The sequence below is a fragment of the Hyla sarda genome, chromosome 2, assembly GCF_029499605.1.
Source record: "Hyla sarda isolate aHylSar1 chromosome 2, aHylSar1.hap1, whole genome shotgun sequence".
Lineage (NCBI taxonomy): Eukaryota > Metazoa > Chordata > Amphibia > Anura > Hylidae > Hyla > Hyla sarda.
In genome coordinates, this window is record NC_079190.1 from 419,140,717 (window position 1) to 419,166,194 (window position 25,478).

General features: G+C 42.8%; 1 protein-coding gene across 2 annotated transcripts in view; it reads left to right on the forward strand.

The window, feature by feature from the left end:
* Window positions 1–25,478, forward strand: part of WWC3 (WWC family member 3) — a 214,728-nt gene that overhangs the window by 58,962 nt on the left and 130,288 nt on the right. The window contains exon 1 of one of the 2 annotated variants that reach the window (XM_056558883.1): window positions 8,965–9,020. The exons of the other annotated variant lie outside the window; for it this stretch is intronic. Coding sequence (XP_056414858.1) covers window positions 8,980–9,020 — 41 coding nt within the window. The 5' untranslated portion in view covers window positions 8,965–8,979. Of the gene's footprint in view, window positions 1–8,964; window positions 9,021–25,478 lie in introns of those variants that run through there. 2 annotated transcript variants of the gene reach the window in all.

Genomic DNA, 25,478 nt, shown 5'->3' on the forward strand with positions numbered 1-25,478 from the left:
AGCCTTCCATACAGAAAGACTAAATGGAATTCAAAACTGCTCAAAATGACGATAGAGACAGGCATGTATTGGGTGCAGAGTCTACCAATAGCCCTGTTTAGTGTAAGGCATACCCACACAAGTTAACTCCATATGAGATACTGTTCGGGTCCAGTCCTAGATGAGAGGTCTATTACCTACAACAAATGCAGTTGAAATATGAGTCAATGACGACTGGGTCTTAACAAAGCAACACATCAGGAACACTCTTGAACCCAGATATGATGGTCCGTACCAGGTTGTGTTAACCACGCCCACCTCAGTCAAGTTAGATGGGAAGGCCACTTGGATCCATGCATCTGATTGCAAGAGGTTCAAGAGTAGCCTTGTCCCAGAACAATAAATTCACCATGTTATTTGTGTGGTTACTAGGGTTACAGCTGGTAGCCATAGTACAGTCCTCAGCCTATGTGTTCTGGGTAAATACATCAAAATCCCAGGTGGCTATGGGAGAGGAGGTATGTCAGGTCATGACGTGTACTAAGGGTACCACTAGATAAGGGGTCTGTGTACTATATGTATGTCACTAACTCACGCCATAAATGATTGGGGATGTTTATTTTGTATGTGGGGATTTCAAACTTAAAACCAGGCTGGAATTCAGCTGGACAGGTCAATGTGTCCTGATAAAAGCCGTCATACCCTTCCACATCATCTCACCTTGTGAACTAGACAATCCCTTGACATATACCAAGCATTGGGCCAAGAGGTCAGTTCCAGGTTCTTTCGATCCACACACACACACACACACATATAAAAGGAAATTCAAAAAGTGCTGGAATGATTAAGATTTTAACCCCTTAAGGACTCAGTGTTTTTCCATTTTTGCATTTTCATTTTTTCCTCATCACCTTCTAAAAAGCATAACGCTTTCAATTTTGCACCTATAAATCCATATGATGGCTTATTTTTTGCACCACCAATTCTACTTTACAGTGACATTAGTCATTGTACCAAAAAATCCACGGCGAAACGGAAAAAAATCATTGTGCAACAAAATTGAAGAAAAAATTTCATTTTGTAAATTTTAGGGGCTTCCATTTCAACGCAGTGCATTTTTCGGTAAAAATAACACCTCATCTTTATTCTGTAGGTCCATACGGTTAAAATGATACCCTACTTATATAGATTGGATATTGTCGTACTTTGGAAAAAAATCATTACTAAATGCAGGAAAATTTATATGTTAAAAATTCTCATCTTCTAACCCCTATAACTTTTTTATTTTTCTGCGTACGGGCCGGTATGAGGACTCATTTTTTTGCGCCATGTTCTGAAGTTGTTATCAGTACCATTTTTATATTGATCAGACTTTTTGATTGCTTTTTATTAATTTTTTCATGATATACCGTATTTATCGGGGTATACCACGCACCGGCCTATAACACGCACCCTCATTTTACCAAGGATATTTGGGTAAAAAAAGTTTTTTACCCAAATATCCATGGTAAAATGAGGGTGCGCGTGTGCGCGTGTATACCCCGATACATCCCCAGGAAAGGCAGGGGGAGAGAGGCCGTTGCTGCCCGCTTCTCTCCCCCTGCCTTTCCTGGGGTCTAGAGCCCTGCTGCCGGCCCTTCTCTCCCCCTGGTTATCAGCGCCGCTGACCGTTCTGTCCCCCTGACTATCGGTGCCGGCGCCCCATTGCCGGCGCCGATAGCCAGGGGGAGAGAAGCGGCGCCGACAGCCAGGGGGAGAGAAGGGGCAGCGGCACACATTTCCGGCGCCGCTGCCCCGTTGCCTCCCCCCATCCCTGGTGGCATAATTACCTGGGTCGGGTCCGTGCTGCTACAGGCCTCCGGCGTGCGTCCCCTGCGTCGTTGCTATGCACGGCGCGGCGCACTGACGTCATGCGCCATGCCATGCAGCGCATAGCAACGACGAAGGGGATGCACGCCGGAGGCCTGCCGCAGCGCGGACCCGACCCAGGTAATTATGCCACCGGGGATGGGGGGAGGCAACGGGGCAGCGGCGCCGGCATTGGGTGCCGCTGCCCCTTCTCTCCCCCTGGCTATCGACGCCGGTACCGATAGTCAGGGGGACAGAACGGGCAGCGGTGCCGATAGCCAGGGGGTGAGAAGGGCTGGCAGCAGGGCTCTAGACCCAAGGGAAGGCAGGGGGAGAGAAGCGGGCAGCGACGGCCTCTTTCCCCTGCCTTTCCTGGGGCGGTATCGGCGTATAACACGCACATAGACTTTAGGCTAAAAATTTTAGTCTAAAAAGTGCGTGTTATACGCCGATAAATACGGTAAAAAGTTACCAAAAATACACTATTTTGGACTTTGGAATTTTTTGTGCGCATGCCATTGACCATGCAATTTAATTAACAATATATTTTTATAGTTCGGACATTTTCATATGCGGTGATACCACATATGTTTATTTTTATTTTTATTTACACGTTTTTCTTTTTTTTTTTTATGGGAAAAGGGGGGTGATTCAAACTTTTAATAGGGAAGGGGTTAAATGACCTTTGTTAACTTTTTTTTTCACTTTTTTTTTTTTTGCAGTGTTATAGCTCCCATAGGGAGCTATAGCACTGCACACACTGATCTCCTATGCTGATCCCTGCAAAGCCATAGCTTTGCACGGATCAGTCAGATAGGGGCTCGATTGCTCAAGCCTGTAGCTCAGGCTTGGAGCAATCAATCGACGATCGGACGCTGCGGAGAGAGGTAAGGAGACCTCCGCCTGCGTCCCAGCTGATCAGAACATCGCGATTTTATCTGAACTGCCGGGAACGGTTTACTTTCGTTTTCAGACGCGGCGGTCAACTTTGATCGCCGCGTCTGAAGTGTTAACAGCGCGCGGTCCTGGCCAGGGTCCTGGCTATCGTTAGCAGCCGGGACCGACCCGGTGTCAAGTGGGATCACGGCGTGACCCTGTTTTTCACTCCGGGACCAGGCTTAGGGCGTACAGGTACGCCCTAAGTCCTTAAGAGGTTAAATAGAAGAAATTCACAAATATGTTTAACTTTTTGGCACCAGTTGATTTAAAAAAAAATTGTTTTCCACTGGAGTACCCACTGGAGTAGCTTTTGATTCTGAGTCACTAGAGAGGGCTAATAGCCAGGATCCTCATCTCTTAGCAGGTTTATTGCTTGCAACTCATCTGTGAGAGAGAAGGGATGTTCAAAGAGGATAACCCTGCAAAAAAAGAGTAAATAAGAGGTGTATGTTTTTTTCTAGAATCAACACGACTCTTATCCATGAGCTATGGGCAACAATCATGGAAGATAAAAGAAAATAACACAACTCCTTTTTATTTTCTAATATTATAGTAAACAGACTCTTCATTTATTTATTTATTTATTTATTTATTTATTCATTCATGTATTTATTTACTTTTTGTTTGACAAAAGCTATAGTGCTGTATATAGTGGGTGGCTTCCTTTCTATCCTATATATTAGAAGAGGGCTATATGGCATCATGTGTCCTGCAACAGCAAATAGTCATGTGACCAAAATGTTTGTATGACTGATTATCACCCAACTTTATTACAGTTGAGAAGTTTTAAGAAGGTTGCAGTCACACATGATTTGTAGTGAGTAGTCAGTGCTGGCAGAGTCGGACTTTATGTTAGTGTTGTGTTGCGGTCTAATCAAGTTGCAGGTCGCATCACAACACTGACAATCATTAGATGTGATGTTGCATTATGACTTTGCAATCTTCATGTCATGCAACCAGAGTTGCCCTAGTGATCTAGTGACAGACGAGCACTTGTTCCTAATTAGGTTAGGGCTACATGAAAACTTTTAACGCAAAACATTAAGATTGCAGTGTTAAAATGCAATATCGCACCTAATGATTTATACTTGCAAGTCACACGTGCCTATGCCAGTGCGAATTGCCACTTTACCTCAGTGCAAGTTCAATGCAACTGTTTCCTAATTAAAACATTTTTTTTTATTTATCTATTTTTCTTAACAATTAAGTTGCAACAATATTAAAGTCTTGTGATAGCAAGTTGAGGACAAATCACTCCATTTTTTTGGTTGCACGATTTAAATGTGATTTGTTGTCACATGTGATTTGTACTACACATGTCGCCATGTAGTCCTAGGCTTACATCTACATCTACCTGGGGGATATTATTTTGGTCGAGTGTTACCTGATCTCTGTGCGAAACTCAGACACAGCTCTCAAGATTGTTCAGTTTGTGCAAAAATAAAAAATATTTTTTAGGGTATGTTCACACTAAGGAATCTACGCATGGAATTTCGTCCAGGAATTCTGCTTGGAGATTCTGTCTGAGTGGCCGCCAGACCATGCAGACTTTTGCTGCCACCATTGATGCATTTTCATTCTTTCTGCAGATCAATTTCAGTGTCAGAATTTTCCACAGTGTGAATGGGTCAGCAAAATACCCATTTACACCAATGTTAAGGTTCATAAAGCGGAATTCCTGAGCGCTACTCTGCACAAGGAAATTCCGTAGTGTGAATATACCCTAACCGGGCAAGTATTTTTACCCTATATCTGCGGTTACTTTTACTGGACATTTACAGAGTATGAACTTTCTCCCAGATTGGGCTTCTGTTTCTGAAATATCACTTGATGAAATAGTAAAGATGATTTTATAAAGAATTCTTTATTCGTTTTATTTACTGTTACAAACTATACATAGGAGGCCAGCATAGCAAGTCACTATCAGGAAGTGCCAGATGTGGATTCTGTCAATAACTCGGTGAAGGAATTTGGCTGTCTTTTCAAGAAAAAAAAAAATGAATACCAAGAAATAAGCTGGTAACCATGGTAATGACAGTTTGTTGACAGTATTCAAATGTTTCTTTAGCAGTTGGAGGCCAATCTTGTAGCGATTAATGGATGGACATTCTTCTTTCAACATTCCTTTACATTTCTTGGCAGTCTCTTAGGTTGGCTAGCGGAGACTGAGGCACTAACTTACTTAAATGAACTTTTAGGGAATCACATATCTGTCAAATGCTTAAATGTAGATTTTATCGATGATCTGCTTGAAAACAGTAAATGTACTGCTGCCACTTTATTACATGATATATATATGCATTTCAAGTTAGTTGTTCGCAATTTAAATTTTTTGGAATTTATTATTATTAATATATATATCTTTTTTTAAAACCTCTTAGGCCTCGTTCACACTGCTGTTGGCCTCCATTAGGTGGAGCTCCATCGGCAGTTCCGTCAAGTTTACCGGAAAAAAACAGTGCAAGCACTTTTTCTGTTCTTAAAATTCTGTTAAATTATGGGGATGAAATTGGCTACTGCTGGGTCGTGACGGCCCCCATTCATTTGCATGGAGTCCGTCAGGAACCAGAAGTAGCCCTTTGCATCCAGGCCATTTCAGGGTTTGATTGGCTCAAAAAAATAAATAAATACATTTAAAAAAAGAGCCTATCGGGTCAGACGCAAATGTCAGTGTGAACCTAGCCTTTTTTTTTCTCATCTTGACTGCCTGTTTCTAGAAGTACGTAAAAACCCTCCAAGATTGGGGTTTGCATTCCTAGAAGTCATGTAGGTGCTTGTATCTCAGTGAAGGAGTATTTCCCTCTTCTGTTGTATTCCAAGTAGGTATCGGATACAAAAGTGCATAACTATAGTAGTAGCAGGCACTAAATTACCAGATGGAAGAGAGGAAATGGGAGAGAGCCCACAGGATGTCGTGCATACAGACGTAAAAGATGTATGTACACTGCTTCTGGTTTTCAGTTACCAGGAGTACATACATGCTGTACATACATCTGAATATATCTGTATAATAACACAGTCATTGCACTATTTAATGTACCTTTAATATATTTACAGCTCATGCTGTCCTTGGCACTGAGCCTGATTCACCCCATTAAAGGTACAGTTTTCCTGGCCAACTATCATGGATCTATTGTTTCAGAACAAACAGATTGATAATTGGCCAATGATAAAAAAGATTGAAGAAGATGTCCAGCGGTAAGTGAGATCGTGTAAGGGTCCCAGCAGTCAGAACCCCTGCAATTAAACAGTTATAAAATGTATATATATTTCAGACATTTCTATAACTTTCTTAATGATCAACAATCATGTAATAACTAAAATAAACCATTGTTTACCATTTATTATAATACCGTAAATGTAATAGGTAATGTGATTGCTAAATGTAAATCAGTGACATATACAAGGCATTGCTGCCTAGCACACAGCCAGGTCCTGGTGTTAAGTGGTGTGGATTTTGTTCCCCAAGACTGATGTCCAAGACCATTGGGAAATACAGTGCACACTATGCTGTACAAGTGTCTGGGATCTATACATATATATAGATCCCAGATCCATAGATGATATACATCTATATACTATACCTTGACTGCATAACACTCAGATATAGTGACTGGATAACTGCCCCTATACTGGGACTGGATAACACATGACTGGATAACACTCTCATACAGTGAACAGATAAAGCTGTTCACAATACCATGACTAGGGGAGATTCTAGTGGCCTGTCCCTGCCCATACAATCACTCACCCAATAATGACCGACACATCTGTATGGTGCTAAGGCCACAGCAGCCCAACTTTATTAAATATCAATTACAACATTGTGCATAAATATAACTTTTGTATGAACGTCATACAACAACATAAATATATATGTATATAACCATAACTCTTACCCAACCTTAACAGGAGAAGACCCAGACCACTTTGTTTCCACCAACATGAATTCCTAGGGTCTTCTACTCTTGCTCCCGGCCGACCAACACCTGGCCCTGGAGCACCACCTTCGGAACCCCGTATCCTTCCCTGGGCCCCCCATGGCCGCAGGAACCATACCGCCGGGAAGTATCTCCTCCACGCCCCACCTTACTCCCGATCGAGAGTGCCTCCCGAACTTCTCCTGTCCCCATCCACTGCTGCGACGAAAACTGATACCACAAGGGAGGGTGGGCAGGAATCTTCTTCTCTTGCGCGGCAACTGCCTGGCTCCTCCTCTCTTCCCTCTCCTTTGTAGCCCTCCCAGACTCCTCCCTCTTCTCCTCACCTAACTATCCCACACAACCTAACCTTACCTTCCTCTTCGGCCATAATCCCCTTGTCATGCGCACCTCCGCTCCGATTCTCTGCGCTCCAGGGCTTACTATAATATAATACATCCTATCATGGCAGTACCAGATCTGTCTTGTGATGGATACCAGGGATGGTTGATGTCCCCCTATTTCTTATTATAGTGTCTACCAAGGTTCAGACATGGTGTTTGTCATTTTCACATGCTGCTCAGTTTTGCATGTCAAATCTGATGGAATTGTAGACGGAACCCCAACGGCCACGTTATAAGTCAATGGTGGTACTGAAACTACTGCTGCTCCGCCAATCTGTGCTCACTGCAGAGGAAAGGAAGAAGCACTACTCATCTGCCTCCCTCTCATCTGCCTAAATAGACAAGAAGAAATTATATTTTCCATTTATATGCTGTCAAATTAAACAGAAACCGATCCAGTGAAGAATTGTGGCATTTACCTACATGGTGCCAATTGGTGTTCAAAGTGTATACAATGTGCATGTCCACCTACTGAGCTGAGTGCTGGAGGACAGGTATGCTAAGTCACTCTTCCCAGTCCTGCTTTCCTGCTCAGTTTCTAAGAGCGATCATACTGTGGGGATCACATTTTCTGCAGGGGAAGTAAAAAAAAAGTGCTACATGGTGAACTACCAGTAAAGGAAGGAGACTGATCTGATGAGAGCTCACCCCTGAACTAGGGATTAGCAGGAGCACCAATATGAACACAAGGAGGCAAAAAAATAAGTAATGTCTATGTATGCTATAAATTCTGCAAATTAGTTTAAAATGACTGGACTTTTGGTATAACAATGCCTTATTGGATAACCCCTTTAATTCCCCATGCTCATGCATGTTAACTATTTGTATGTTGTAACCATCAATCGAGAGGGTACCAGGTGCACCCTAATCTGGTGTTTAGTTAGATATATCATGAGGTCTTGTGGAGAGTCTCACATCGGTGTTAGATGATCTCGGAGTTGACAGTAGTAAAGGGATTTTATATAGTCAGTGTATCTAATAGTAAAGGTTGGCCAAGATCTGAAAGATAAATGACTCCGCCAAATTACAGGCTTGTTTTTGTACAGTGAGGATTGAGAAATATCTTTTAAATAGCCGCATAGCTTCTGTACCCTGTGCACGTCAGGGCAAGTTACAAGTTATTACTGCGAGAGAACCTTCTGTAAAAAATGGGTCGAAACATAGAAGCACAAAACATACAACTTCTGTAATAACTTGAGTGGTGATAGACATTACTTATAATATAACTATAAAAAAAAAAAAAAAAAAAAAAAACTATATAGAAGCTCCACCAAAAAAAACACATGACAAACAATTGTAGTGCGAAAGATAAAAATCGTAAATTTTATTGATACACATATATAGACAAAAATTGGTGACCCCAACTGATCCCATAAAAACATACATAAACATATAAAAAGGATATGGGAAGGGGAACGAGTGTAGATTCTGTATTATTATATCAAAAAGTCATTAAAATATTCCCAGATGAAACAAAGAAAGTAACAACATACCGTATATATTCAAATATAAGCCGAGGCCCCTAATTTCACCCCAAAAACCCAGGAAAAGTTATTGACTCAACTATAAGCCTAGGGTGGGAAATACATCATCCCCCTTGTCATCATCCAGACCACCGTCATTAACACCCCCGTCATCATCATCCTGTCATCATCCAGACCCTCATCATCATCACCCTGTCATCATCCAGACCCCCATCCTCATCACCCTGTCATCATCCAGACCCCCATCATCATCACCGTGTCATCATCATCACCGCCTGTCAATCCCTTCAATCAGTGGTCTTCAACCTGCGGACCTCCAGCCCGGAGTGGAGAAGAGGGCGTCCCGATGAAGATGGACAGCCTGGAACGACTAATCCTCCCCACCAGACGGTCCCTGCAGCATAGATGGCCCGGATCAGCTCACCCTTCCTTCCTACCGAGGGGAGGTGAGTAGAAAACAGGAGGGGGGGGGGGGGTCTGGATGATGGCGAAGGCCCGGCAGTGGTCTTCAACCTGCGGACCTCCAGATGTTTAAAAACGGCAACTCCCAGCATGCTGGGAGTTGTAGTTTTGCAACATCTGGAGGTCCGCAGGTTGAAGACCACTGATCTGAAGGGATTGACAGGCTGAGAGTTCACTCAAGTATAAGCCGAGGGGGGTGTTTTCAGCACGAGTATATACGGTAACTATTGTTGGGTCCTGTTGTCTATGACTGGAAGTTTGCACACATTATCTGTAGTGTATATTGTGGCTCACCAGTTTTTGGCAGCTCTAGATACTGTTGTGCACTTGTGGTACCAGGAATCCGTACCAGTGGCTGATCAAATTTTTAGGCACATTTTTAAGCATAAACATTTTCCTATGGCTATTATGTTTGACTCAACAGCATGTCTTGTAGGATAGGTTTGTCAGAATTATATAAAGGTGCCCAAACACCTCAGCTGATCCCAGCACTGCCTTTTGGTGGGTACAGTTTACTGTTTAAGTTGTATGGTGGCCCCTTGATTCTTCCCTGACAGATGATGTTGCCGGAAAGAAGGATCGGACATGTTAGATTTTCCCTGTCGATTCTATAGTTCTCGCTGTGTCTTACTCTTCCCCATAGAGGAAATATTTGTGTTAATGGGTAAGTCAGTAGAGATAAATGTTGGCTAAACAGGCATTTGGCTGATGGTTATTAAAAGTGTATGGCCACATTCTTATGCCATTAACAGGCTTATGGAAAGGCGGTGTCATCAAGATATAATCCTTTTTATAATATAAGGCGATGTATATGGCAAAGCAGATTTTGCGTAGGAAAATCTACTGTTATTTATTATTGACTTATTTATTTATTTTTAAGCAAGTCTGCAGCTAAAACGCACCAGTGGAACCCCACATGGATTTTGCCTGTAGTAATTTAATAGAGCTAATGTGCAGCATTTATTTACTGGATTCTTGGAATATGATATAATTTATAACATAAGCAGGCTGTGGATTATAAAATACACTATTCACATGCAAAGTCATCAGATAATATCGGGGTTAAAGGCCTTGCGTTGCCTTTTAGACAAGCCGACAGAAAGCAGTAAACAAGATGAGCACCGATCTTGCTGATCGGCGCTCTTTGCTAAGCCTTCACAAGGCCTAATTAATTGTGTGCCTATTTAAATGAATCATTATCGGCGGCACATGACATGTTTACACAGGGTGATATGTGGCTGACAACAGTAATTATAATGTCTGCACTTAAAGGGGTACTCCACTGGAAAACATTTTTTCTTCAATCAACTGGTGCCAGAAAGTTAAACAGATTTGTAAATTGCTTCTATTAAAAAATCTTAATCCTTCCAGTATTTATCAGCTGCCGTATCATCAACAGGAAGTTGTTTTCTTTTTGAATTTCCTATCTGCCTGACCACAGTGCTCTCTGCTGACACCTCTGTCCATTTTAGGAACTGTGCAGAGTAGGAGCAAATCCCCATAGAAAACCTCTACTGCTCTGGACAGTTCCTAAAATGGACAGAGGTGTCAGCAGAGAGCACTGTGGTCAGACAGAAAGGAAATTCAAAAAGAAAAGAACTTCCTGTGGATCATAACAGCAGCTGATTAATACTGGAAGGATTAAGATTTTTTTAATAGAAGTAATTTACAAATCTGTTTAACTTTCTGGCACCAGTTGATTTAAAAAAAAAATGTTTTCCAGTGGAGTACTCCTTTAACCCCTTCCCGACCTATGACATACCTGTACGTCATGGGTGGCAAGGTGTTCCCGACCCATGACATACAGGTACATCATGAACATTTTTGCCGCTACTCGCGGCACCCCGCAGCGCCCGGTAAGATGGTGGCTATCACTGATAGCCAGCCATCTTACCATGCGACCACGGGGGGTTTCATCCCCCACCCCCCCCCAGCGATCGCTGCTATCAGCTGGTCAAATCTGACTAGCTGATAGCAGCGTTTCGCTATGAAAATACTTAGCAGCGCGGTATGTGAGTCCCGACCACGGGGATCGGGACACACACCGCTCTGCTAAGTGTCCCTGACCCGTCCCCCGGCGTCACTTACCCGTCCGAGCGGTGTCCCGAGCGGTCCCGGCGGTCCCGGCGTCCTCCATGCGGTCCCGGCTGCGCTGCGTCCCGGCGGTGAGTTTCCGGCAGCAGTGCGGCATCTTCATTGGCAGCAGTGAGATTGCCGTAAAGCGATCTCACTGCTGCCTCTGGGAGTTTCAAAACTGCAACTCCCAGCATGCCCAGACAGCCTTTGGCTTTCTGGGCATGCTGGGAGTTGTAGTTTTGCAACATCTGGAGGTCCACAGTTTGGAGACCACTGTATAATGGTCTCCAATCTGTGCTCTTCCAGATGTTGCAAAACTACAACTCCCAGCATGCTCAGTCTGTCCAGGCATGCTGGGAGTTGTAGTTCTCTAACATCTGGAAGAGCACAGATTGGAGACCATTATACAGTGGTCTCCAAACTGTGGACCTCCAGATGTTGCAAAACTACAACTCCCAGCATGCCCAGACTGCCCAAGCATGCTGGAAGTTGTAGTTCGGCAACATCTGATCCTTCAGATATTGCCGAACTACAACTTCCAGCATGCCTGGGCAGTCTGGGCATGCTGGGAGTTGTAGTTTTGCAACAACTGGAGGCACACTAGTTGGGAAACACTGTCCGTTTCCTACCTCAGTGCCTCCAGCTGTTGCAATTGTTGCAAAACTATAACTCCCAGCATGCACTGACAGACCATGCATGCTGGGAGTTGTAGTTTTGCAACAGCTGGAGGCACACTGGTTTGGAAACACTAAGTTTGTTTGCAAAACACTTGAAAGTTTAATACTTAAAGGAGTAGTCCAGTGGTGACCCAGTGGTGAACACCTTATCCCCTATCCTAAGGATAGGGGATAAGTGTTTGAGATCGCGGGGGGTCCGACCGCTGGGGCCCCCTGCGATCTCCTGTACGGAGCCCCGACAGCCCCCGGGAAGGGGGCGTGTCGACCTCCGCACGAAGCGGCGGCTGACACGCCCCCTCAATAAAACTCTATGGCAGATCCGAAGTGCTGCCTTCGGCAATCTCCGACTCTGCCATTGAGACGTATTGAGGGGGCGTGTCGGCCGCCGCTTCGTGCGGGGGTCGACACCCGCTATCTGGCCGGAGAGCCTGGCCCCCGTACAGAGAGATCGCAGGGGGCCCCAGCGGTCGGAGCCCCCGCGATCTCAAACTTATCCCCTATCCTTAGGATAGGGGATAAGTTTTTCACCACTGGACTACCCCTTTAACTTAGTGTTTCCAAACCAGTGTTCCTCCAGCTGTTGCAAAACTACAACTCCCAGAATGCACGGACAGCCAAAGGGCATGCTCGGAGTTTGCAACAGCTGGATGTTTGCCCCGTCCCCCCAATGTGAATGTACAGGGTACACTCACATGGGCGGAGGTTCACAGTGAGTGCTGCAAGTTTGAGATGGCGCAAATTTTGCGCTGCAGCTCAAACTCCCAGCGGCAAACTTGCTGTGAACCTCTGCCCATGTGACTGTACCCTAAAAACACTACACTACACTAACACTAACCTAAAATAAAAAGTAAAAAACACTACATATACACATACCCCTACACAGCCCCCCCCTCCCCCCCAAAAAATGAAAAACATCTGGTACTCTACTGTTTCCAAAATGGAGCCTCCAGCTGTTGCAAAATAATAACTCCCAGTATTGCCGGACAGCCATTGACTGTCCAGGCATGCTGGGAGTTTTGCAACAGCTGGAGGCACCCTGTTTGGGAATCATTGGCATAGAATACCCCTATGTCCACCCTTATGCAAATCCCTAATTCAGGCCTCAAATGCGCATGGCGCTCTCTCACTTTGGAGCCCTGTCGTATTTCAGGGCAACAGTTTTGGGACGCATATGGGGTATTGCCGTACTCGGAAGAAATTGCCTTACAAATTTTTGGGGGCTTTTTCTTCTTTAACCCCTTATGAAAAGGTGAAGTTGGGGTCTACACCAACATGTTAGTGTAAAAAAATTAATTTTTTACACTAACATGCTGGTGTTGCCCTATACTTTTCATTTTCACAAGAGGTAAAAGGGAAAAAAGACCCTCTAAATTTGTAATGCAATTTCTCCCGAGTACGGAGATACCTCATATGTGGGCGCAAAGTGCTCTGGGGGCGCACAACAAGGCCCAGAAGGGAGAGTGCGCCATGTACATTTGAGGCGATTTGCACAGGGGTGGCTGATTGTTACAGCAGTTCTGACAAACGCAAAACAATAAATATCCATATGTGACCCCATTTTGGAAACTACACCTCTCACGGAATGTAATAAGGGGTGCAGTGAGAATTTACACCCCACTGGTGTATGACAGATTTTTGGAACAGTGGTCTGTGAAAATGAAAAATAAAATTTTTCATTTGCACAGTCCACCGTTTCAAATATCTGTCAAACGCCAGTGGGGTGTAAATGCTCACTGCACCCCTTATTAAATTCCATGAGGGGTGTAGTTTCCAAAATGGGGTCACATGTGGGGGGGGTCCACTGTTCTGGCAACCTAGGGGCTTCCTAAATGGGACATGCCCCCCAAAAACCCTTTCAGAAAAACTCACTCTCCAAAATCCCATTGTCGCTCCTTCCCTTCTGAGCCCTCTATTGCGCCCGCCGAACACTTTTCATAGACATATGAGGTATTTCCTTACTCGAGAGAAATTGGGTTACAAATTTTAGGGTGATTTCTCTCCTTTTACCCCTTGTAAAAATTAAAAAATTGGGTCTACAAGAAAATGCGAGTGTAAAAAATGAAGATTTAGAATTTTCTCCTTCACTTTGCTGCTATTCCTGTGAAACACCTAAAGGGTTAAAACACTTACTGAATGTCATTTTGAATACTTTGGGGGGTGCAGTTTTTATTATGGGGTCATTCATGGGGTATTTCTAATATGAAGACCCTTAAAATCCACTTCCAACCTGAACTGGGCCCTGAAAAATTACGATTTTGAAAATCTTGAGAAAAATTGGAAAATTGCTGCAGAACTTTGAAGCCCTCTGGTGTCTTCCAAAAGTAAAAACTTGTCAATTTTTTATGCAAACACAAAGTAGACATATTGTATATGTGAATCAATATATAATTTATTTGGAATATCCATTTTCCTTTCAAGCAGAGACTTTCAAAGTTAGAAAAATGCTAAATTTTCAAAATTTTCATGAAATTTGTAGATTTTTTACCAAGAAAGGATGCAAATATCAGTGAAATTTTACCAATAACATAAAGTAGAATATGTCATGAAAAAACAATCTCGGAATCAGAATGATAAGTAAAAGCATTCCAGAGTTATTAATGTTTAAAGTGACAGTGGTCAGATTTTCAAAAAATGCCCAGGTCCTGAAGGTGAAAATGGGCTGGGTCATGAAGGGGTTAAGATCTAATCACCTGACCAACAAGCATTTGCTCAGTCAGCTGATCTTTGTCCCTTTTGCACAGGCCGATTAATGGGAACAGGAGTACAGGTGTGGGAGGTGGAAATCCCGGCAGGGGTTTCCTTTTCCTTCCAGTGTAGATGCGACTGCGGCACTGTAGCGCTAGCGCTACAGTGCCGGAGTCGCATCTTCACTGGAAGGAAAAGAAATCCTCTGCTGGGATTTCCACCTCCCACATCTGTACTCCTGCATTCTTCACCGTCCTCGACGGGACTAACGGCCAGCTGCTCCCGACTCACCAGCGACCAGCCCAAAGCGAATACCAGTGTTGTGCCTGTAATTTGGTGAACCTGTAAAGTTGAGCAGGTCCTTTTACTTTTTTACTACTCTCCGCAAATACCGCGGATAACCGGCACTATAAAGTGCCATCTCTATCTTTTTTTCTACTATATCTCCGATTATTGGGAACAAGCATTGCAAGGAATACAAATTTTTTCCCATAATAGACCCTAGAAATAGGAGCTGTAGGCACCTAAATCCTGACATAATGCTTAGTGTGTGAACATGGCCTAAGCCATGACTACTGAGGTTAATATTAGAACAGTAAATCCAAGCTGTATCTATGGTATGAATTTCCTGTGATGTGTAGCCTGTTTGATAGATTCCACAAGGTGTATGTGGTCACAGCAAAAACGCCAGACATCTGTTTTTTGAAAAGCAGGCTTCAACTGTTTATTGCACCACGAAGGGAACATATGCAATGTTTCGGCAAAACGTTGCCGAAACTTTGTATATGTTCACATTGTGGTGCAAATAACAGTTGAAGCCTGCTTTTCAAAAAACGGACGTCTGGCGTTTTTGCTGTGACCACATACACCTTGCGGAATTGTCATTCCAGCTCTGGCATGCTGGCAGGTCACCTGCATGGGCGGGAGGTGGTCTTGTGCCGACTCTCCCTGTGAACTTTGACTATGATAGAGGTTCCTGTAAAGATGACTCTTCTTTTTACTGATATTAGCCAGTCAGGAAACATGTTTAATTTTTTTTTTCGTGAGTTAAGAAAGTCAAAACTATATTATTTCTGGTTGAAATTGAAGACGATCTTTCCTCTCCTGATATTTAAAGGGGTACTCCGCCCCTAGACATCCTATCCCCTATCCAAAGGATAGGAGATAAGATGTCTGATCGCGGGAGGTCCCGCAGCTGGGACCCCCCGCGATAGCTGTGCAGCACCCGACGTTCATTTAGAACTCTGGGTGCATATGTGGAGGTTGTGACTTCATGGCCACGCCCCTCGTGATGTCACACCGCACCCCCTCAATGCAAGTCTATGGGAGGGGTTGAGCGACCACCACGCCCCCTCCCATAGACCTGCATTGAGGGGGCGTGGGGTGACGTCTCGAGTGGCGTGGCTGTGGCGTCACGACCCCCGCTCCAAGCACTGGGAACAAAATGTTCCAAATGCTGGAGCAGCGGAGTACCCCTTTAAAGACCCAGTATATCTCTCAAACTGTTTTTTATTCGGTCATAATGTATTTCTCAGAGAGACTGACATATTCCTGCTTCAAGTTTCCTTGTCTCTGATTATTATTCTTTTATTAAATTATGCAATATTTTTACTGAGCAGGTTCATACATTTATAACCAGCATGATTCTGATATTACTTCTAGGCTGGAATTTTAGAAGAATGTTATTGTCCTCTCCTGTTTTTGCTCTCTCTCTCTGCCAACATAGTTTTCCTGTGCAATTCAAGTTTCATTAACTTTTTCCTCTTATTGTTTACCTAAAGTCTCTATAGACTTATCCCCATAGGCTCTTAAACTTGTGTTTGTGGCCATTTAATGTACCGCTATCCCTTCCTAAGGAACATGAATAGAAATCTTATACATCTTACAAAGATTAAAAGAGGAAGGTGTAGAGAATGAGTCCTGGTAGATTTTAAACTTTTTCTGAGGATGGAAATAAAATTGGTTACTAGAGAGGATGTAAAGAAAAAATACTTCATTTAACCTGAAATAATACAATTCTTTATTTAACCTGAAATAATTCAATTCAAAAAGAAAATAACTTCCTCTGGAGCATATAGCAGCTGATAAGTACTGGAAGGATTAATATTTTTATATAGAAGTAATTTACAAATCTGTTTAACTTTATGGCAATAGTTGATTTAAGATTTTTTTTTTTCCAGTGGAGTACCTCTTTAACCCCTTAAGGACCCAGCCAATTTTCCCTGTAGGACCCGGCCATTTTTTTGCACATCTGACCACTGTCACTTTAAGCATTAATAACTCTGGGATGCTTTTACCTTTCATTCTGATTCCGAGATTGTTTTTTCGTGACATATTCTACTTTATGTTAGTAGTAAAATGTTGTCGATACTTGCATTATTTCTTGGTGAAAAACTCCAAAATTTTATGACAAAATTTAATTTTTTTTTTACTTTGAAGCAAAAAATAAGGAAAATTAATATTCCAAATAAATTATATATTGATTCACATGTCTACTTTATGTTTCCATCATAAAGTTGACATGTTTTTACTTTAGAGGGCTTCAAAGTATTGCAGCAATTTTCCCATTTTTCACAAAATTTTCAAAATCTATATTTTTCAGGGACCAGTTCAGTTTTGAAGTGGATTTGAAGGGCCTTCCTATTAGAAATACCCCATAAAACCCCATTATAAAAAACTGCACCCCTCAAAGTGTTTAAAATGACATTCAAAAGGTTTGTTAACCCTTTAGGTGTTTCACAGGAATAGCAGCAAATTGAAGGAGAAACACTGGCATGTTCTTGTAGACCCAGTTATTGAATTTTTACAAGGGGTAAAAGGAGAGAAATCTTCCTAAAATGTGTAACCCAATTTCTCTCGAGTAAGGAAATACCTCATATGTGGATGTCAAGTGTTCGGCGGGCGCAGTAGAGGGCTCAGAAGGGAAGGAGCGACAATGGGATTTTGGAGAGTGAGTTTTTCTGAAATGGTTTTTGAGGGGCATGTCACATTTAGGAAGCCACTATGGTGCCAGAACAGCAAAAAAAAAAAAAAAAACACATGGCATACTATTTTGGAAACTACACCCCTTAAAGCATGTAACAAGGGGTCTAGTGAGCCTTAACATCCCACAGGTGTTTGACGACTTTTCATTAAAGTTGGATGTGTAAATTACTTTTTTTTCCACTAAAATGCTGGTTTTCCCTCAAATTTAAATTTTTTACAAGGTATAATAGGACAAAATGCCCCCCAAAATTTGAAACCCCATCTCTTCTGAGTATGGAAATACCCCATGTGTGGACGTCAAGTGCTCTGCTGGCGCACTACAATGCTCAGTAGAGGAGGAGTCACATTTGGCTTTTGAAAAGCAAATTTTCGCATTTAGGAAGCCCCTATGCTGCCAGAACAGCAAAAAATAAAAAACACATGGCACACTATTTTGGAAACTACACCCCTCAAGGAACGTAACAAGGGGTACAGTGAGCCTTAACACCCCACAGGTGTTTGACGACTTTTTGTTAAAGTCGCATGTGTAAATGGGAAAAAAATTCTTTCACTAAAATGCAGGTTTTTCCCCAAAATCATCCACCACTGTGCAAATCAACAATTTAGGCCTCAAATGTACATGATGCGCTCTCACTCCTGAGCCTTGTTGTGCACCCGCAGAGCATTTTACGTCCACATATGGGGTATTTCCGTACTCAGGAGAAATTGCGTTAAAAATTTTGGGGGTCTTTTTTCCCTTTTAACACTTGTGAAAATAAAAAGTATGGGGCAACACCAGCATGTTAGTGTAATTATTTTTTTTTTTTTTTACACTAACAGGCTGGTGTAGCCCCTAACTTTTCCTTTTCATAAGGGGTAAAAGGAGAAAAAGCCCCTCAAAAGTTGTAGTGCAATTTCTCCCGAGTACGGAGATACCCCATATATGGCCCTAAACTGTTTCCTTGAAATACGACAGGGCTCCGAAGTGAGAGAGCACCATGCGCATTTGAGGACTAAATTAGGGATTACATAGGGGTGGACATAGGGGTATTTTACGCCAGTGATTCCCAAACAGGGTGCCACCATTTTTATTGGGGGGGCAGTGTAAGGGAGTGTATATGTAGTGTTTTACCCATTATTATGTGTTAGTGTAGTGTAGTGTAGTGTTTTTAGGGTATGTTCGCACAGGCAGAGGTTTACAGTGAGCTTCCCGCTAGAAATTTGCGCCGCGACGAAAAATTTGCCGCAGCTCATACTTGAAGCAGGAAACTTACTGTAAACCTGCCCGTGTGAATGTACCCTGTATGTTCACATGGGGGGGGTCAAACCTCCAGCTGTTTCAAAACTACAACTTCCAGCATGTACTGACAGACCGTGCATGCTGGGAGTTGTACTTTTGCAACAGCTGGAGGCACACTGGTTGGAAAACCTTCAGTTAGGTTCTGTTACCTAACTCAGTATTTTCCAACCAGTGTGCCTATAGCTATTGCAAAACTACAAATCCCAGCATGTACTGATGCTGGGAGATGTAGTTATGCAACAGATAGAGGTACGCAACTACAATTCCCAGCATGCCGAGACAGCTGTTGCTGTTTAGGCATGCTGGGATTTGCAGTTTTGCAACATATGGAGGGCCACAGTTAGAGACCAGTGCACAGTGATCTCCAAACTGTGGACCTCCAGATGTTGCAAAACTACAAATCCCAGCATACAGCTGTGTGGGCATGCTAGGAGTTGTAGTTTTGCAAGATCTAGAATGCTACAGTATAGATATTACTGTGCAGTGGTCTCTAAACTGTACATCTCCAGCTGTTGCAAAACTGCAAATCCCAGAATGCCTAAACAGCTGTCTGGGCATGCTGGGAGTTGTAGTTTTGCAACATCTGGAGGGCTACAGTGTAGAGACCTCCGTATAGTGGTCTCAGACTGTAGCCCTCCAGATGTTGCTAGGCAAGTTACCTGCTTCCGTCGGATCCAGGGAGCCGTCCTCTTCTGCTGCATGACATCACCGCCCGCGCCGAACACCGCAGCCGATCACGTCCCGCAGCCTCCACCGATCGGTAAGTGGACTTCGATGTCCGGTCCCCTTCAGTTCCCCGTCCTGCCCCACCTATTGTGGGTGGGCAGGACGGGGAAAACGAAAATTAACCCCGCCGCCCCCGATCTGCTATTGGTCGTAGCTTTTGACGACCAATAGCAGGGATAGGAGGGGTGCATTAAAGGGGTTGGACTCCTTTAACATGACTTTCAACCCTACTATGAGTATGATTTATGACTTATACATACTCCAGGGCTTCTATGGGGGCCCGTTCTGTCACATTACTCCGCTACAGCCCGGTCTTCTGTCCCTGCCTGTAGCTGGACTTTTATCGCCCATACATGGCTGCCTATGAAGGAGCACGTGACAATACATGCCACTGTGCCTCATCCATACTAGTACATGAAGAAGAAAAGGAAAGAAGAAGAAGAAAAGGAAAGACAACAGAGAAGACGTCATTCAGGTCACTGATATCATTGTGTATTCTCCTGACTGTCCCATCAGAGCTGTAGTCACTTGTAAGTTCTGCAGTAATGATGAGTGAAACTGTACTCCAATCTGTGGCTCTCCAGCTGTTGCAAAACTACAACTCCCATCATGCCTGAGGCTCTCCAGGCATGATGGAAGTTGTAGCTTTGCAACACCTGGAGAGCTACTTGACGTGATTGATGGAGGTCCCAGTAGTGGGACCCCCACCAAAAAATGGACTTAGTTTTGTTCCCAGTCTGGCAGTGGGGCCCAGGGCAATTTTTTTCAGTAGTGCCCTGTGGAAGAGCCTAGGGACCAGCGCACTACTGCTAAGAATGGGCCGGGCCTGTAGTCTCTGGAGCATGCAAGAGCAGTTCAAAAAGTTAATGTTTATTTAGTTAGCTTTATTAAGTATATAGAAGATCAGAACAATCAGGATCTATTCCATACAGAGGGAGGGCACTGTCTGTATCTAATCCATATGGGGGGCACAGTATCTAATCCATATGGATCCTTGTATGTATGAGATACTGTGCCCCTCCTGTTTGGATTATATACTCTGTTACCCCCTCATATGGATTAGATGCTGTGTACTTTCCATATGAATTAGATACTATGCCCCCCTTATGGATTAGAATAAATTACTGCTCCCCGCCATGTGTATTAGAATTAGATACTATGCTCCCTCTATATGGATTAAATACTGTGCCCTCCAAACTACGTAGGGGGAACAGTATCTTATCCATTTAGGGGGTCACCATATCTAATCCCTATAGGGGGCACAGTATTTAATCCATATAGGGGGCACAGTATTTAATCCATAAATGGGGGTATTTAATCCATACATGGGGCAAAATATTTAATCCATGTGGGGGGGAGAGGCTAATATGATACAATTAAAGTATCTAATCCCTACAGCGGGGAAGAGTATTTAATCCATATGTATTTCGGGGTGGGGTGGGGGAGAGGCACCGATATGTCACCTTGCCAGGGGCGCAAGGGGCTCTAGGTACGCCTTTGCTCTCTGCTGACACCGGTGCTGCTCCAGACAGTTCCTGACATGGACAGTGGTGTCAGCAGAGAGCACTGTGGTCATACAGAAAAGAAATTCAAAAGTAAAGAACTTCCTGTGGAGCACACAGCAGCTGATAAGTACTGGGAGGATTAAGGTTTTTTAATAGAAGTAATTTACAAATCTGTTTAACTTTCCAGTAGAGATGAGCGAACTTACAGTAAATTCGATTCGTCACAAACTTCTCGGCTCGGCAGTTGATGACTTTTCCTGCATAAATAAGTTCAGCTTTCAGGTGCTCCGGTGGGCTGGAAAAGGTGGATACAGTCCTAGGAGACTCTTTCCTAGGAATGAATCCACCTTTTCCAGCCCACTGGAGCACCTGAAGGCTGAACTAATTTACGCAGGATAAGTCATCAACTGCTGAGCCGAGAAGTTCGTGACGAATCGAATTTACTGTAAGTCCGCTCATCTCTACTTTCCAGCACCAGTTAATGAAAACATTTTTTTTTCACCTGAGTACCCCTTTAAGGTTATAAGTAGGTGGCAAATCTGGTAGTAGGTGGCAAATCTGTCATAGCATGGAGACTCAATACTGAAATACTAAATATTAGGTTGAGGACACATGGGGCAGATTTTCTGCTACAAATATGCAACAAATCGGAATTTAAAACTTATGTATTGAAAGGATGTAGTTCCTGCTGAAAAGTACCCACAAACATTTACTGGATATTGACAAATCTCCACCAGATATGGAGAAGACAAATGATGAAAAGACTTTGGAGATGTGAGTGCTGCTGGACATGGGGTCGCATAGATGGTGTTGACTACTCACTGATTTTCCTTAAAAGTTCTGTGTTTCCCTTTAAATCAACAATATTGACTTAGTAATATGAACAGGAACTTGACCCTACCTGTCGTTTCAGGTAACTTATGAGGCCATCATGTGTGTTGATGTAGAGTAGCACCATTTCTGACCATTATATACGATAAGTGTATATTACATTTTGTCACCAGATTTCAGCTTTGCAGGAAATAATTATCTATGTTCTTTTATAGTTCCTTAGCTACAGGGAGGCCCTTGCCTATCTGATGGCTCCTATAGATTGCCAAGGGGATCCTGTTCCCTTATATGTCTGTAGCACAAATTAGAGATGAAGAGCAGAGCAGACATCTGATAAATGATCCCATTTACAATTTCTATAATGGACAGAAAAAGTTCTGTTACTCATGTACACACACATACCAACTTCAAAACTACCTGAAGGTACACTTTACATTTGTAAAGGAGTTGGACTGAATGAACAGGGCTTCTTTGCCTTTCTTCATTCATTGTGTAATACACGCTCCGGGTCACTTTGATATGGCAGTGGGACAGCCAACATACTGTATACTGCTTAGTGTCATATAGACAGTGCAGACTGTTGGTACTGTCAGGGATCGAGTCCTGGAAAAAAAAAGGTAAGGGAACTCATCCAAGATTTCCACTCATGGGCTGGTCCTGCAGAACTTCAGCTAATGGAAACAGTGTTCCTGCTGTGAAAAAAGTGCAGGAACTCAGTTCCCATACATTCCTGCAGGACTTGAGCCCTGGGTACTGTATAGAGTAAAGAGCAAAACACTAAGATGCCTTTACAATTAATTTTTTTATCATTTGTTTGCAAATTCAAAATGAAGCAACTTTGTAAATAGTCTTCATAAAAATTTCCTACTATTTAGCTGCTACATGAAGATAAGATCAATCTGTCAGATGGACTTTTTCCCCTATGATAGTAGTGGGGGAAGCTTAGATTGGGGTAGGGAATTGTTAAAGGACAGCTCACACAGGCTGTAGAGAACAGAGCCCAAATAAAGGCAGTCTGCAGGGGAGAATCATAAAAGGTATACAAGTGTAGAGCGAAAGCAGAGTTCACACTAGTGGGCAGTGGCCATTCAGGTATCTCTGGCTCTCCCATAGAGATACATGAAGGGGTCGTGTCAGCTGCCACTTTGTGCAGGGGTCGTAAAGCCCCCTTCCTGGGGACTGGCAGGGTACCGTGCAGGAGATCGCTGGGGGTCCCAGGGGTCAGACCCCCCACAAGCTAAAACTTAACCCCTATCCTTTGGATAGGGGATAAGCTTTACTGACTAAAGTATTCCAGGGTCCCAATACTAAATATGTCAAATGGCCTACTATGTGCCAGTATCCTCCTATGCCCTATTAGGCACCAAGGCCTAGGTGTGACTGCTACCTCTCTACCCCCTAGAGCTACTTACCTGGGAGTTCACTACCATGTAGTACTTACTTGTACAATAGCTAAGGGGGATACCAAAAAATAAGCAGGGATTTCACAGATCGCAGATATCAGCAGCTGAGTAAAAACCATCCCCAGAGAGGGTTTTATTGTAATTTTACATGGGAAGAGATATTTACAGATGTTTTATATAGGATGAAATGCCAAGTTTAGTTTTTTAACATTTACTTCTGGGAAATATATGACCTCCACCATTACCAACAATTCTAAGAATTCGAGTTGGTAGGAATTGTTCTGTGTACTCTGTGTCAGACACTTTGAGTCTATGGAAATACATGAAGGCCTTGATCAAGCCATAACAGCCTTGTCAGTTTCATGATTTAATCTGTACAGACATTGTCTTGTTTTTATTGCACGGAAAGCAGAGGAAACATTCTTTATAGCACATTTCACTGTGTAATATTTAGAAAATGCTGCTTTTCAACATTGTTTGAAGTACATATTGAACTGTTCTCTGTATCTGATTCTTTAGCTCCATTACGATCTTATAACAAAAAATAAACACTGCAGCAACATGATGCTAAACTGTAATCGGAATGAATCTGTAAGTCCTCTTTCACACTCTGGTAAACCACCAAATCCCAGTCACATCCCATTCAAGTTAATCGGATCCATCGGGATCCGGTGCTGACCCAGTGGTGTCACTTTTGCTCCGACCCATTTTGGGGCTGTTCTCTAGGGAAAAAAAAAACTGATGGTACAATAAATATAAAGGTTGGGAGGCTACACACTAAAATATATAATTGGATTGCACAATCTGTGCCGAGGTACTGAGCTGCACTATACCCGTAGTGCCGAATAGCAGTAAAATAGAAAATGAAAGAAGTCAGACCTCAAGGTACAGATACATGGTCAGGTTTGTATTGGATATATAAATAAAAAAAAAAAAATCTATCTATCTATCTATATATATATATATATATGTACATCCCAAAAATGGACAGACTTTTCCTATCAGACATTATCTTACATGCGATAGCGCCTATGTGGTTTATGTGCTTTGGTGCCCATGTGGTCTCCTATATGTTGGGGAGACCACATGGGATTTCAAAACGCGCATGAACCAACATAGGTACACTATACGAAAGAAAAAAATGGATTTACCTGTCTCAAGCCATTTTTCTACTATGGGACATACGGAAAAAGAGTTGAGGTTCATCAAACGAGGTGGGGACAGACAGGCGATGCTGAAAAAACTTGAACTTAAATGGATCTTCAAATTGGGGTCTCTCAAACCGGCTGGTTTGAATGTAGAATTTAAAACTCCACACAGAGTAGTCAATCAGTAATCCTGTTCCTTTGATATCTGGATTTATAAGTACTTGGTAACTTTACATTATCAGTGCTAGCATAAAAATGTATATTCTATATTCTATCTTTTTAACTTGTCTTCTCTCTTGTTTTTTAGGTGGACTTTGGGATATACTGAACACTCACCTGATGACTATAATAATTGTTATAGTTTTATTAATAAAACGTTGTAGATTGACTATTTATGTGAGTTTCTTGAGTCTCTTATGTGGCGATGTAGTGTGGCGTTGTGGTACAGCCTCCAGTCTAATTAAAAATTCTCTCTAATTTTTTAAAAAATTTTTATTATTTTTTATTTTTTATTATATAATTTATATTTTTTATTATACTTTTCTATATTTTTTTGTATAAAAAACTTTTTGTTATTATTATTTTTTATTTTTTATTTTTTATTTTAATTTCATGTTTTTTATTTTCTATTTTTGTTCTGTTCATTTTGGTTATTATTTTTGATACTAGACACCAGGTAGGTCCAAATGTCCCTGACTGTGTGATCTTGTGTGTGGTTTATGGACCAAGAGGGTCCTAGGGTGGTCGGCGTAGCTGGGTGCTGTGACCACACACCTTCATACGAAGTGTGGAGATGTGGGTCGCGTGCACACTGTGCGTTTCTAGCCTCCGAAAGCCGGATGCTGGCGATACACATGAGTGCAGACCTCCTGAGTGTGTATGATACGATGGCTGCAGGGGACTAGGACCTTATACCGCCACCTGGTAGTCGTATTTGATAGAGATTTACTATTTTCTCAGTTTATCCCTTTTGAGATATGAGAGGCTGGTTTCCCACACTCAAGATGGCGCAGGTTGTCTCGTGGTGATGTACGCATGCGTTGGATTTCGCGGCGCGTCGCCATGGACACCTGGACGCCATCCGCTGATTGGCCTAGATCTACTTGCCACACGAGACGCTCTTAGAA